The 14,353-nt window shown below is 31.5% G+C and overlaps 1 protein-coding gene across 3 annotated transcripts; it reads right to left on the bottom strand.

The window, feature by feature from the left end:
• Positions 1-427: 427 nt before the first annotated feature.
• Positions 428-11,136, bottom strand: LOC100305357 (receptor-like protein kinase). Of its 3 annotated transcripts, NM_001251013.2 has the most exons (24): positions 10,925-11,136; positions 10,410-10,587; positions 8,897-8,968; positions 8,721-8,789; positions 8,533-8,604; positions 8,185-8,256; positions 7,993-8,064; positions 7,653-7,724; positions 7,500-7,571; positions 7,336-7,410; positions 7,182-7,253; positions 6,500-6,571; positions 6,351-6,416; positions 5,551-5,616; positions 5,423-5,461; positions 5,274-5,332; positions 4,273-4,655; positions 3,975-4,170; positions 3,570-3,716; positions 3,066-3,184; positions 2,533-2,743; positions 2,196-2,433; positions 1,452-1,602; positions 428-1,077 (listed from the first exon to the last, which is right to left on the bottom strand). In NM_001251013.2, the coding sequence occupies exons 1-24, from the start codon at positions 11,040-11,042 to the stop codon at positions 685-687; spliced, it is 3,084 nt and encodes a 1,027-aa protein (NP_001237942.2). In that variant the 5' UTR covers positions 11,043-11,136; the 3' UTR covers positions 428-684. The 3 variants fall into 3 exon arrangements, with proteins under 3 accessions (NP_001237942.2, XP_014621926.1, XP_040864665.1); XM_014766440.3 differs by lacking the exon at positions 10,925-11,136 and having other exon boundaries at positions 608-1,077; positions 8,721-8,820; positions 8,943-8,968; positions 10,410-10,517; XM_041008731.1 differs by lacking the exons at positions 10,410-10,587; positions 10,925-11,136 and having other exon boundaries at positions 608-1,077; positions 8,721-8,815; positions 8,943-8,968.
• Positions 11,137-14,353: the final 3,217 nt, after the last annotated feature.

The following is a 14,353-nucleotide window of genomic DNA, read 5'->3' as shown; positions in this document are numbered from 1 at the left end:
TAGGATTCGTATCTTTCTGGTAGTGCCTTTGTAGCAGGGAATAAGGGAATATCATTCTGTTAGGATATTTCCTGGATTTGTGTATTTTCTTGTTATTGCTGTTGGGAACTTGTCCCTTAGTAGCCCTTATATAGTGTAAGAAGCGCTTCTGCAATGCTATGCTAAAATTAATATATCAGAAAAGTTCTTCCCTTAGTTCTCTCTCGTGCTCTCTTCTTCTCTCTTAGGAGGCTGCTTGGTCCTCCAACTCCAAGCTCTAACAATCACTAAGTTGGATGATTATTTTTATAATTTTCTTTATTTATGACCTGAGTTTAAATGAATCAATGTTATGTTTGTCTGTTTCAATTAAATTTTTTATTAACCTTATACATAAGTAAAATATAAACGAATACAGGTATGGATATATAAGTACCAACATGTATAGGAATAAGATTAAAATTGTTATCTACATGGATATGAGACCAAGTATAGATATTATTTTTAAATGTTAGTATGGAAACAGATACTATAGGATCTTGTGTAGACCCTGTTTATTGTCATCCCTAACTATCACACCCCAAATTTTGTGCGAATGAGCAACAAGATAAAACTCTTTACATAGCTATTAATTTTAATTTTTTTTTCTCTTTTCTTGCATTGAATACACCACGAGTTTTGTATTAAGTATGTGGCATTAAGAAACTAATTTGACTTGTCTGATCCATCTGAATTAACGGTTACAGGATGATAGTTTTTTTCTGTTTCAACATGTGAGCCAGAGGAATCAGTATAAATACTAGGTATTGATATGCTATGTGTTCCGCTTGGAGTCTGCCAGAAGTGACTTCTTATACTCTTATGTTTGGAACTTGAGCTAATAGCTGAATATCCTGGATCAGAAAGTAGATCTTGAATATCAGTCCAACCTTCAAGCATGCTCACTACTTGGGACATTGTTGGTCTAAGTGTAGGAGATGCATTAGTACATAAGAGAGCCACATTTAGCACCACCATGGCCTCCTCAGTTAAATATTCTGAACCCAAATTTGGATCAACCAGCTCCAGAAGACTCCCTCTCTCTTGCAAAACATATGCCTGAAAGAAACTCAAATTTTAGACCAAATTGATACTAAAACTCTAAAAAAAGAATATATATATATATATATATATATATGAGCAATTCTAGACCAAATAACTATACCTAAGAATAAAAGTGATTTAACATTTGCCGATAAAAACTAACAACTACCATTTGACAATAAAAAAAAGTGATTTAATGATTACATGATCACTGAAAAAAGTCAACTTTGTGATTTATCTTTTGAAAAAATCCCTCTCACTTGATATGCCCGTATATGTATGTGTGTATGTACGAACTAGTAAAATCAATAATCCATAGGTCTTGGTAACTTAGTATCTATTGTTTGTTTGAGCCTGTTATATTATGCATTAAGATAAATTCTAATTACCCAATCAAGAAGGTAAACAAAATCCTCGTTTGGCCTGAAATTTGTATTGCTCTTTCCACTGACAGTTTCCAGTGCAACCACCCCAAAGCTATAAACATCTGCTTTGTCAGTTAGATAGCCACGCATTGCATACTCAGGAGCCATGTAACCACTGCAAAAAAAAAAAAAGCATTTAGCATTGTTAAAATAATGGATTTGACTAAGAGTATACTTTACAGAATAAAGTACATCAATAACCATGGGTTAAATATTTAATGTTTGAAATCATAACTAACTTCAAAGTATGATGCACATGCATTTGATTTTTACCATAATCTCCACTATTGATTAAAAATGGGTATTTTTTCAAGTGCACACTTTATCCTTTAATGTGTATTTTTTCATTATGGCAAATGGAAACCATCAGATAATATATATGTTACATATAAACTATTCAAGGGCTTCCATTTCTTAAGATTTTAGGAAAATGATCCTTGAATGAGATGTTCTTGCTGCTTATGTGTCTCTAATCTAGCTATAATTTTGGCACATGATTGAGTAGACATGTTTTTCCTACTTCCAAGCCCAAAAAGACTTTTTGCATGAAGGGATGTGTTAGAGATATAGGTCCTTGGCAATATAGACTTTATTCTTTTGTTTTTCATGGCAAACCAGTGGTGAAGCTTTCCTCCAAACTATTATCAAGATTGCAATGCCATGTTTTGATATGAAAACAAGAGAAATAGTAGCAAAATATGAACTTACATGGTTCCTGCAACTCGAGTGCTAATGTGGGTTTTCTCATCTTCAATAAGTTTTGCCAAACCAAAATCTGAGACTTTAGCATTAAAATCCTTGTCGAGCAATACATTACTTGCCTTAACATCCCTATGTATGATTTTTATTCTGGACTCTTCATGAAGATAAGCCAAAGCTTTAGCTATACCAAGACAAATTTTCTTCCTTGTTGGCCAGTCAAGTTTTGTTTTGTTTGGATCCCTGCCTGTATGTAATTGGGAGAAGGACAATCAGTTAGTTGGCTATATCAAATGTTTGATTCAAATGGCAAGTATGGCTAAAGTTTATTCATCATGAAGCTTACCAAAAAGAATGCGAGATAGACAATTGTTTTCCATGTACTCATATATCAGTATTAGCTGGTTGCCCTCCACACAACATCCATAAAGCTTAACAAGATTGGGATGTTGAAGTCCAGATATCAGTCCCATCTCATTCACAAACTCACGATTTCCTTGTTTAGATTTTGAAGAAAGCTGCTTTACTGCTATCATTGTACCATCTGATTGTTGGCCCTGCATTTTTTTCTTGCATTAGAATTACACAGGTACACATATCAAACTGCTGAAGTGCTGATTGGTCTAACAAATCTCCATTACACTTTAACCATCATGTACGTGGATAATTTTTCTCTTTCATTAACCCACGAAGGTTATATATGCTTGCTAATGAGTACAAAATACATTACAGAAATTATGATTAAATTGTAAGTGTTAAATTAGAATTGAATGGAGATATAGAGACCACGAAGTGTGTCTTCTATTTCAATCCAAATCAAGTAACAAATAAATTAACCATAAGATGGAATATGTAGCCAAGAATGGAAGATCAAAATACCTTGTATACACAACCAAAGCCACCTTCGCCAATTTTATTCAGTGCATCAAAGTTTTTGGTTGCTGCTTTGATTTGTCTTAGTGTAAATAATCCCGTCTGCAGATCTATGCCCCTGAGCTCTGAAAATAAAAAACAAAAGATTGGAAATTTGGATTCAACAAGAAAGTTTATAACTTTCTCTACAATATCTGCCACATAGTTCATTTCATTTCTATCTAGTATATAAATATATAGGGCAGGCAAGTATACTCTCGTATGTTCTCTTAAAGCCTTGACTTTGGTGAAATGGAGAAATATCATAAATTACAAATCTTATATAGAAGTAAATTGTTGCACTTCAGTTTTATGACATTTGAATAAAGTTTCCAGAAATATTTATTTAAAAAATTGTTGAAGAAGCTCAGGCAAATACTGCTGGATACAGAAAAGATGTTGTGTTGGAAACAAATGGAAATATTTGTTCTAACTAAAAGAATTGGAAGAACTTGGGGGCATATTCCATACCTTTATACACTGGATCTTTGCCTCCTAACCATCCCATCCTCCTCAAGAGAACCAGCACCAGAAGAACAACCACTAAAACACCAGCTACTATGATGATGGCCAGTATGAGATAAGTTCTTTTGCCTTCCCCTGATGGAGGTTTAAAATCTGTGCAAGGGAAAAATATTTACTTTTAGCTTTTGCATAAATGAAGAACAAAACTGATAGAACTGGATCAGATAAAAGGAAAGAATGATGAATTTTATTGATAACAGAACTCTAGTGGAGGTCTTGTAGAGGTAGACATAAATGGTAATCTTTCCCTTTTACTACAATTTTTAAATTCATAATGGATTATGGTTTCAACTGCAGTCTTATCAAGTCAGATAAAGCACTGACACTAAGATGCATGATAATGTGACTTACTAGGGTTTACTGAAATAGCAGATACTAGAGGTCCATAAACTCCTCTTGTGGGTATGCCAGTGGTTCCTTTTCCAGCCCAATAGAAGTGAATCTTCAAAGTATGTTGGGTGACAGAAGCATTAAATGTCTTCTCAATTGATTTGCCAGTACCACCAGCTTCTCTTCGGATATCAAAGTCTTTCAGCACTAAATTCCCCTTAATTTTAGGACATAATAATATATTTCATATACATCAATGCACAACTCAGTGCAAATCAATTATTTAGCATCATTTGCAAATCAAGCAAGTAATTGTTACCTGGATATAGACGTCAAATACTCGCCTTCCAAGACTGTTAAGGGACCTATCATTGATGAAAATAATCTCTGCAAAGTGAAGCTTAACTGTGTAATTTCCATTTATTAGGCAGAGACCATAGTATGTGAGAGCAAGGGGAGAAACACGTGCTGTTGTGTATAGTTTTGAATTGAGTGCAGAGACATTAAGTCTAGAAGTATTGGCCACAATATATGGATCAGAGTCAATATCATTGTCCATGAAATTTCCAGTGCTACTAAGAGCCCAATCCTGGCTAGTGTAATATAACATTGCAGCACCCTTTTGTTCTCTGTCAGCTTCATAAATATTACCACTAACATTTGCTTCGTTTCCACCACAATTAATGTTCAGGGAGTACCGATCTATTGACAAAACAATGACAAACAGGGTTGAAAAGAAAGAATACTCACTGTAAAATCTTTCAAATTGTAATGGTCTAATGATAAAGATAGACAACTGCGTAGAAAGGTAAAATTCGCAAAGAACGCAACATATTCAATGGTTGTAATAAAAAAGAATAAAATGTCAATACAATCATGCAATGGTTGTAATAAAAAAGCATATCGAATTATCTTCCAGTTTAAGTTTCTTAGAATTAGTCAACCTATTTATTTCAAATCATTAGAAAAGGAGGAAATTAGTCTTAACCACTTAAGAAAAACAGTTATATTCTTGTTTCTTCCCTAATGGACATTTATCCTTCTCACTTTATTTTGTTTTATTTGAATTTCTGTACAAATCTGAGCTTAAGATTGTTAGCAAAGAAGTAGGCATTGAACTTTTGCGTAAATAGAATCATACACAAAATCATGTTATATGACTATCTTAATTTTTTCTTTTGGTATGAAATCATGTTCAGTTGAAAGTTTCTCATCAACTTATTTCACTCAATTTCAGGTCACAGAATTTGAGTCAATATTTAAACCAGCCCATCAGATCATAGAAGTAATTTAAAACTTGTAGTATGGTCACATACTTACATTGGCTAGGTGAAGCAGTGCATAGAAAGTTCTTTTTTAAGCATGAATTAATCTTAGTTCTGCAACAAAGAGAGAAATTTAAGGTTATATTCTAGGGCTACTACCAAAAACCAAATTTTACAGAAAATATTCCAAAGACAACAGCTTACTGTGTATTTACAGATGAAGAGTAGCTCTCAACAAGGTTTCTGGAAAAACAAAAAAAAATGTTGCAGTGATAACTGATAACTAATTGAAGACAACTTTTACTCAAAGCTTAAATAAAATAAAAATTTACACGCTCCCGCGTTGACATTCAGTTGGGCTTGAGCTGTCCCAGGAGAAGTTATTGTCAGAGATATCACTGTGCACCAAAATATATAATAAAAGATGTTAATCTCATGTTGCTAAAGGAGTGGTTATTTAATTTCAGATGCAGACATCAACAGCTTGAAGATCCCACAGAGCATATTTTTAAAGAACAACACCTGTGAGTCATGAATTAACTCACATGACCCGCTCTCTACTTATAATTTTTTAAAATATTCATTATATACAACTTTTAAAATTGTAAAATTTAATATTACTGAAAATTATTTAAATTATTTTTTAACCTCTATTGTTATTATATTATATTTTTTGTCATATATTTCACTTTTTTTATTTAAAATCTCACTTTCTCTATTTCTTTTTATTATATAATGTAAAATATTAAATTCAATTGTTGAGAACACAAGCAACTTTAATAAATGAAATTTATATGCGGGATTTGATATATAAAAACAATTTGCTGCATTTATGACAAAAAGCATTAGATTCTGTGAGGCATGGTTTCGAGTCCCATTCCCTTCAAATATAGAGTATAAGTCATCTAACTATATATTTTTTTTTTCATTTTCTCAATGGATTTGTTGAAAAAAATTTCTCATGATGGAACTTAATATAAGACTTGGCTTGTTGTTATTGAATTCTAAATGCTCTAAAACATATCAATCTACACACACTACAGTGTATATTTCTTGGTGCCTTATTCACTGAAGCAAATATTAAGATGAAAGACTGAAAATTGAGACACAACAATTCAAGTATTTAACGCACATATTTTCGTTATTTGCGAGGACCCATCGAGGTATTATCCCTGATAATTTGTTCCCGGTAAGATACCTGCAGTGTTTAATACATTTTGTTTCGTCAAAATTAAAAATGAAATGTATCAATAACACATTTTATTCAACGCATCCACTTACATGAAGTCTACTTTGTCAAGTTGGGCAAAAGATTCGGGTATCTCTCCACTCAAGCCATTGTAACTCAAATCTCTACAGCAACGAAGATAAATAAATGAACTTGTTTTATGTGATGAAAGGGTTAATAATTTTTTTATCATAAAAAAATGCATTTTATCTTCAACTTTAAGATGTTCATAAATATAAGCATGTTCTACATTTTATAGCTGTCTTTATAATCTTCCTTCAGTATTATTCAAACAAAGTGATATGGTGTTCATCTATAGCAAGGTTTATGTTAGAAGTTCATAAGGGACACATGAATCATCAGAGCAACAACCATTCAACTTAGAAAAATTAGTCTACACAGGAAAGACTATAGACATATCTGTTTCATTTTTGCTTCTCTCTGAATGAAGTTTAGTGCTAGCTAGTTAGTAATTACCCATGTTCACGGCTATAAACAAAATGATACCATAACTGACCTTACAAAACCTTGTACCTGGAAAAAAAAATATTTCCGATCTAACTAAAATTATAGAACATTATTATGAGCGTAGTGTCAATATTATAATTTATATGAAAATATGGCTTAGACAACTTTGAATTGATTCTATGAGATCTTCTCAAGTGGAGCATGATCCTCAGAGTAATATATGTCATGTTGTCAAAACTGTTGTAAGTTACTTGTTGAACAACTTACAAGATTTTCAGTTTTTCCATTCTCCCAATATATTCTGGGATTTCTCCTTTAATCATGCATTTTCTCAATACCCTGCATTATGATGTCCAAATAAAATATAGGTCATTTTTATAAAGACTTCAAGAGAAAGAAGCATTTAAGTCATTCAACTTACAGTGTCTTCATGGATTTCAAGTTATTTAGTGGTGGGAAAGCTGAGCTTTTACTACCTTTTAGGTCAGTTATCCTCCTAAGTATCAAAGAATAAATAAGACAATCACTTAACATATTCATTTTCTATGATCAAAACATAAATAAAATAAAGAATTACAAACATACAAATCACTTAATCTTGTCAAGGCAGAAATGCTAGAAGGTATGGGACCCTCAAGAGAGCAACCGTGCATATGCCTGTAACCCCAAAAGAAAAAAGTTAGCATGATAAAGTAGTTTATACAACAAATACAAGAAAAAACGAGGTAGGAAACTTACAGCTTTTCAATCAATGTCCAATTACTAATGAAATCAGGAATCTTCCCAAGGAAATTATTGTCACTTATCCTCCTAAAATGTGTTTCCCAAAGGTTAATCAGTATGCAAAGAAATGTTAAAATTTAAATGTAACAACAATAAAAGAACATAAGTGATAAACAAAGCTACAGATTCTTTAGTTTTGTAGCTCCTTATATGAATTGATTAAGAAACCTGCAGTGACTTGCATTAACACCTCACTACCTAATATTAAATAGAATCAAAGTGGCTCATCTTTGTGCATCTTTAACTGTCAGATTGTAACCATGTGCTAGAATATGTCAAATTGATAAGAACTTACAAATCAATCAACTTGGTTAACTTGGAAAGCACGGGTGGCAATGCTCCTGTGAATCCATTGGATGACAGAACGCTAAACAAACATGATTTACTCATGTTAAAACACTACAGAATAATATGTGAGGGGGAAATAGAAGCAGATACTGAGATTCCAAATTTCCAATAAGCACAGAAAGAAGATCAAAAGAATTACAGTTTTTCTAAATTGGTCAACTTCCCAATCTCTGTTGGAATGTGGCCAGAAAATTGATTTCCTTCAATACTCCTGTAACATTCATACAAATATTTAATTTAAACAAAGCTGCAGAAATAAATTGGAAATTATAATAAACCAGCAATCCTGGATCACCTATTCCTAGCTTCCTTTAGGTAAAAGCAAATATGTTGGCAAAAGGTAAAAGTCACCTTTAGATATTCCAAATATATCTTTCACTTTTTTTTTTTTCTATTTTTCTTTAAAAGTGCATTCAATTTATGACTAAGCTACGTGATGGAGTAAACTAACAATTCATTTGAAAATAAAGAAACGATTTCAACATACAAGTTTCTGAGGGTTGTGATATTGGTGAGAACTTTGGGGAATGGCCCTGACAATTTGTTTCCCATTAAAGAGCTGCACATTCAATTCACAAGAATCTTTAGTGTCACTCTCAAGTTGTTTACAGTATACAGAAGAAATTGAAGAGACAATGTAGAGAAACCAAAGGGTGCAAAGCAGAAAGTTCTTACAGCTCAACCAAGCGCATGGTACCCCATTGTGGAGGTATAGAACCAGTGATGATGTTACGACTAAGGTCTCTGTTTGAAAGTGCAAGACAAAGTTACTGGACTTCACCATTCCATAGGGAACATCATGCAGAGCAAAAAAAAAGTCATGGTTTCAAAACCGAGATTTGATATCTTACAATTTTTGGAGATAATGAAGCTTGGAAAACTCTGGTGAGAGACTACCTGACAGATTCTGAGCTTTCCAGTATCTGTTCATTTAGAATATGAAATAAAAAGCAGAAATTCAGAATTTATAATTATATGGTCGTCAACATGATTATTCCAAGATTTCCAATCAATAAACAAATACAGTACATGAAATGAGCAAAGAAACAATCTTGTGAGTCCCTTATGTACAAAAGTTTGGAAGTCCTCACAAACAGATTAAATCTAAAAAAATTAACCAAAGTAGAATTTAGAATTAATTCAAGAATTTAATTAGAATGTATTGACAGTATTAAAGTATCTTACACTATCAAGCAATCATGGGTTGCTATTTATGTTAAAATTATTGACTTTTGTAATAGTTATCTAAAAACTAATTGTTACCTATGAAAAATAATACTACATATTTTTTGTCATTGACCTGTCTGTGAGACTAGTGATTAGTACCCCTTCTGTGGTAACCATCAATAATCGATCTAGTGTTCAGTAAACCCTTTCCCATTCTTTGAACATATATTAATCAACATTTCCTATTTAAAAAATCAACAAATTACTTTTTACTAGACAAAGTTCGACATAACAAAAAAAAACTAGTTTGAAGCAACAAATGAAAATTAAAAATTTTAAGAAAATTTTGACAAGAAAAAAGGATAAAGACAGCACATCCTTTTCAAAGTCAAAGATTTGCAACTTGCATAAGGTTGATTGAGTTGTCGATCGAGACCCGTGTCCGACATTTCAAACTTAATTTTTTTGTATGTTAATGAGTTCTGGTACTTAAACATAATGAAATCAACATTATACATGATAAGTATATAATTAATTTTGTCTCTCAAAAAAAAATTGTCACTTACTTATTTTTATTTTTTATTTTTCTGCTATACATTTATTTAAAAAATATAATCCAAGAAACATTTTCCTCTCTTCACAAAAAAAAAAGAAAAATTTTCCTCTCTTAAAAAAAAAGAAACATTTTCCTCTTCTCATTTAGTGCTACGCGTTACTTTGACGAGCCACAACCACAAATGTGCATGATTAAGATTCGCGATGTTCAACTTTTTTAAGAAGGCAGGATATGCATAAATCTTTGGAAATATTCTAGGTAAAAAGAAAATTAGTAGAAAAACACCCATTACCCTTTTCTTCCTTTTTGCTTCAATTAAAAAAGTTCTTGGAATCCAGCTATGAAAACATGAATTTATAACTGAACAATTTTTTTCTCTTAAAAAAAATATGTAAATGCACGTGAAAGTTAGATGGTAACTTCGGGTGCTGTCTGTAGTAATAAAAAAAATAGTTGAAGCAATATGGCGGCGAAGATTAATTAATTAATCAAAACTTGAAGAAAAGCATCTTCATTTTCCTACGTGCAAATGTGATTCCATGTGATTATCTTCCATAATCTGAGTTCTCGAAAACACAAAGAATCTGTAGGGATTGGACCTAAAACTTGATTGAAACTAAAGGAGAGAGAAAGAGCATTACATGCTTACAACATGGCAAGAAGAATTGTGATTGAAGGAACAATCACATATCACAGAACTCATCACAAAGGCTTTCCTAGCATCAGGCACATTCCAATTCCCTTTTCCACTGCAAGGATCCACCCCAAAGTTCCAGTCTTTCTTCCCAATCTTGCTTCCTATTTCCTTTAATGCCTTCACTGCACACAATTCAACCAAATCAACTTCATCGATCAGAGAAAAAACAAACAACATTCAAATGAGTCTTACGGTACCACAGATGCATATGCATAGAATTAGAAGCTATGATGAAATGAAACAACCAATCCATGATTTTCTTTTGCTGTCCATAGATCCAAACAAAAGAAATGAGTGAGACAAGACCACTTTTGACTTTGCCTCACTTTTGCAACTCTATGCTCCAATCCAAAACATGGGAAAGTAGAAAGGATTATAAACTAATTTATGAAGTATGAACTGATTTGATACGAGTATAAAAAGTGTGTGAACAGCAATAAGTGAAGGAATGAGTTTTACCCTCTTGAGTGTTGAGCTTGGGAGTGGCTGCAGAAGCCAAGTGTGAGAGGAAAATCAATGAAGTGGAACCAAGGAGGAGTAAAAAGAGCATCTTGGAATAATCTAAGCTGGTCTCCATGAAAGTGTTTTCACTCTTTGGTTGTTCAAGCAGGAAGAAAATGATAGGAAGTGAGTCAGAGACTATTGTATGCTATCAGATGAGGATAGACACTGGGTTGCATAAGTGGTCATGTTGGTAGCTTTTGTACTCTGGTTGGGAGCATGTGACAAAAAAACAAAAAACTATGCCAAACCCAATATGAGTATTTATATTGTGCATTGCATTTTTTTTTGTAGTGAAAATATCTGTAAAATGCTCAGTTGCAACTTGATGGAAGACAACTTGGCAAAGGATCCAGAGTTAATTCTGATCCTTCTAATGAGGGGTTAATGCCTCTTATATCTTAGTTAACAACCTTCCTAAAAAGGATCTCTTAATGTAGAAGTAGTTGAATAGTCTTGAATGAATCAATTAAATTGTTTGTGGTTATATAGTAATAATTTTCTGGTGAGTTTCTGCTAATAGTTTTAAAATGTAATTCACCCCCACCCAATTTTATTACTTTTAAGGATAGACCACCCAAATCAATTTTATTACTAGCTTTAAGCACAAACCATCTTACCCAATTTTATTACTTTAAGCATAAACCGAAAAAAGTTACAAGGGAGAACGGGGTTTGCAATCCTATCGCGTGGGAAACGTGCGTTTGAGATGCTAAGGAAAAAGCCCAAAGTTGGATGTGGGAAATGTATTCAAACATTAATTATAGAATTCGGATTGGTTGCGTTGTGGCCATATCTAGATATCGCTTGCCTTCCCAGGGTTAAAAAAAGAAGAAAGAAAAACTCCAAAATTTAGATTAAGAATATTTAAAATTAAATCAAGTCTCCTGCTATAGTAGTATAACTTCTACTCTTTTTTTGCAATTTAAAAGAAACTAAAAGTTATTTTTGTGATTTGCATTTGAGTTGTGTGGATAAGAATTAAAACAGAGTAAATCATTCACAAAAATTGTAAAAAAAAATATTCATAGGAATAAAAAATACTGAAGATTTATAACCATTCATACATTACATTCTGTATAACTAATTGGTTAGACTCTTTTGGTTGTAATTTTCAAATTTCTAATAAGAAATGAGCAACATAGCTCGGAATGGTGAGACTAGATAACATTTTTTTTTCTTTTTTTAATTTTCACAACTCCCTCGAGCGTCGTATTGCATTGCCTCCAACGTTTATCTTCAATTGAAAGAAAAGCAGGGTATTTTGTCTATGTAGAATTGACCATCAGAATTCAACATTAGAATAGTTGGATCTGTTAATTTAATTTGGAAGTGTTAAACGCACTACATAAGTTTGCATCTATTCATGATTCACGTATCTTTGTTATCCTTATGGCTAAATACATAAAGACGTATGTGGTTGATTCTTGATTTAATTGTATATTTAATATTTTAATTGAATATATCTCAACCTAGCTCTAGTCCAAATTTGACATATATTTAATTTTGTAAAGAAAAAAAAAACTTATTAAAATTTTTAGAAAAAATAAATCCGAATATTTTCAATTTTATGAGAAAAAAAAATCATATTTAACCTAAATTTAAAAGTTGATTTTAGTTTCTACAAAATTTAACGTTTAATTTTGGTCTTCATAAAATCCAAAAGCTTAATTTTAAGTCCTCATAAAAATTAAAAAGTTGATTTTAATGCTCTTAAAAATGTAAAATATTATATTTTTATTATTCATAACACTGTAATTATTCCATTTTATCCTAAAAGAAGAGTTACGGAGACAGCGGCACTATAAGCAATTTTGACCCAAAACTAGCTCTTGAGTCAACAAATTAATAACAACTTTTTTTTTCTGCATAAATCTTTCGTTGATCTATAAATCTGTATTATATTTTTATAACTGCATTCATAAATTATTATTTTATTTTTATAACTACTTTCACAAATCTATCCACAAGTTTTTATTATCTTTTTTTTATAAAAAAAAACTTAGAAAAACAGTTAAATATTGACGGTCTATTTTCTCCTAGTAGTTAATAATGTTAATATTACTTTCTTCATTTTTAATTATTATACTTTTTCCATAAATTTACTTGTCCTTTTTAAAAGTATTTTTTAATTTTTAGATATATTAATTATTCTTTTCTTACATATTCTTAATTATTCTCTCTTAAAGTATTAATGAGAGTATTAATGAGAAACAATTAAGTTGATAAAGAAATGTATAATAATAATAATAATAATAATAATAATAAATTAATACAAATTAACAGATGAATTAGATGAGATTAACAAATAAGCGGATATCCAGATATTAAACCTATAATCCAACCCAAAAACCAGTGTTTACGCCTAACTCGATCCCCTCCCACACATACGTATAAAAGTCTACCTGAAAATTTATATCTGCTGAAAGGTAAAATTTAATATGGTTATATATATATATATATATATATATATATATATATATATATATATATATATATATATATATATATATACTTTTGCAATATTAGTAGTATCGTGGATTTATAGCTAGCTAATAGTGGTTGACCAGGGTTTGAAGCTTGAAATGTTACCTTTAATTTATAGGTATGAAAAAGAGTTGAAGACCATCTTCGTTTGCTTGCATTTGATGTTAAGTAGAGACATTCCTATGTCTTAACGTTCGAAGGGTTGTCAACACCGCGCGACTCTCTCTATCAGCAACATTCTTCTCCACATCTTGGAAACTCTTTAGACTTTAATATTAATATTGGCTTGTTAATTTTAAAGTTAAATATATGTATTTTTTTATAAAATTAATTTTAAATAATAATTTGTTTCAAAAGTAAAACAACTACTCTTTTAATTAGCAACTAAGTTTTCAAAACTCACACACATATATATACGATCATGGACTAGTCCAAACATATATAGCTACAAAAATATTCCGAATCTGCACTGTTTGTTTTCCATTGTCCTGCGTGTGATTCTTGATAAAGTAATAATGACTTGCATATAACTCTCAACAGCTACCAGAAGGATAATGATTCGGAGTTCGGACGAAGGGAAGAAGAAAGTAACATTTTTGTGTCGTCTTGCATTTGGAAATTTGTAATCAAGGAGGAAAGGGATATAGCGTGTGGGGACACACACACACACACAGATATATATATATATATATATATATATATATATATATATATATATGAGAACTACATGGTGTGTGGGGGCAGAAAATAGATAGAATAGAACGCGTTTTAATTTAAGGAATAAAATACAAAAGAAAGAGGCTACTGAATGTTTAAAGCTCAATGAGGTCTCACGTACTCTGTGAGTGATAGGAATAGGATTGTGAAAAGAATATCAATTCTAACTCGACCATTCCAAAT

Source organism: Glycine max, chromosome 14, assembly GCF_000004515.6.
Source record: "Glycine max cultivar Williams 82 chromosome 14, Glycine_max_v4.0, whole genome shotgun sequence".
In the NCBI taxonomy this organism is placed as follows: domain Eukaryota; kingdom Viridiplantae; phylum Streptophyta; class Magnoliopsida; order Fabales; family Fabaceae; genus Glycine; species Glycine max.
This window is presented reverse-complemented; position numbering and strand designations above follow the sequence as displayed.

What these genes read in the sequence shown, in the direction of transcription:
- LOC100305357 (NM_001251013.2), bottom strand. Translation starts at nt 11,042, where the DNA reads ATGGAGACCAGCTTAGATTATTCCAAGATGCTCTTTTTACTCCTCCTT. An exon ending in GCTTTGGTTGTGTATACAAG is followed by an intron (nt 2,744 to 3,065) that starts GTATTTTGATCT and finishes AAAAAAATGCAG; the next exon opens with GGCCAACAATCAGATGGTAC. An exon ending in ACTCGAGTTGCAGGAACCAT is followed by an intron (nt 1,603 to 2,195) that starts GTAAGTTCATAT and finishes TTTTTTTTGCAG; the next exon opens with TGGTTACATGGCTCCTGAGT.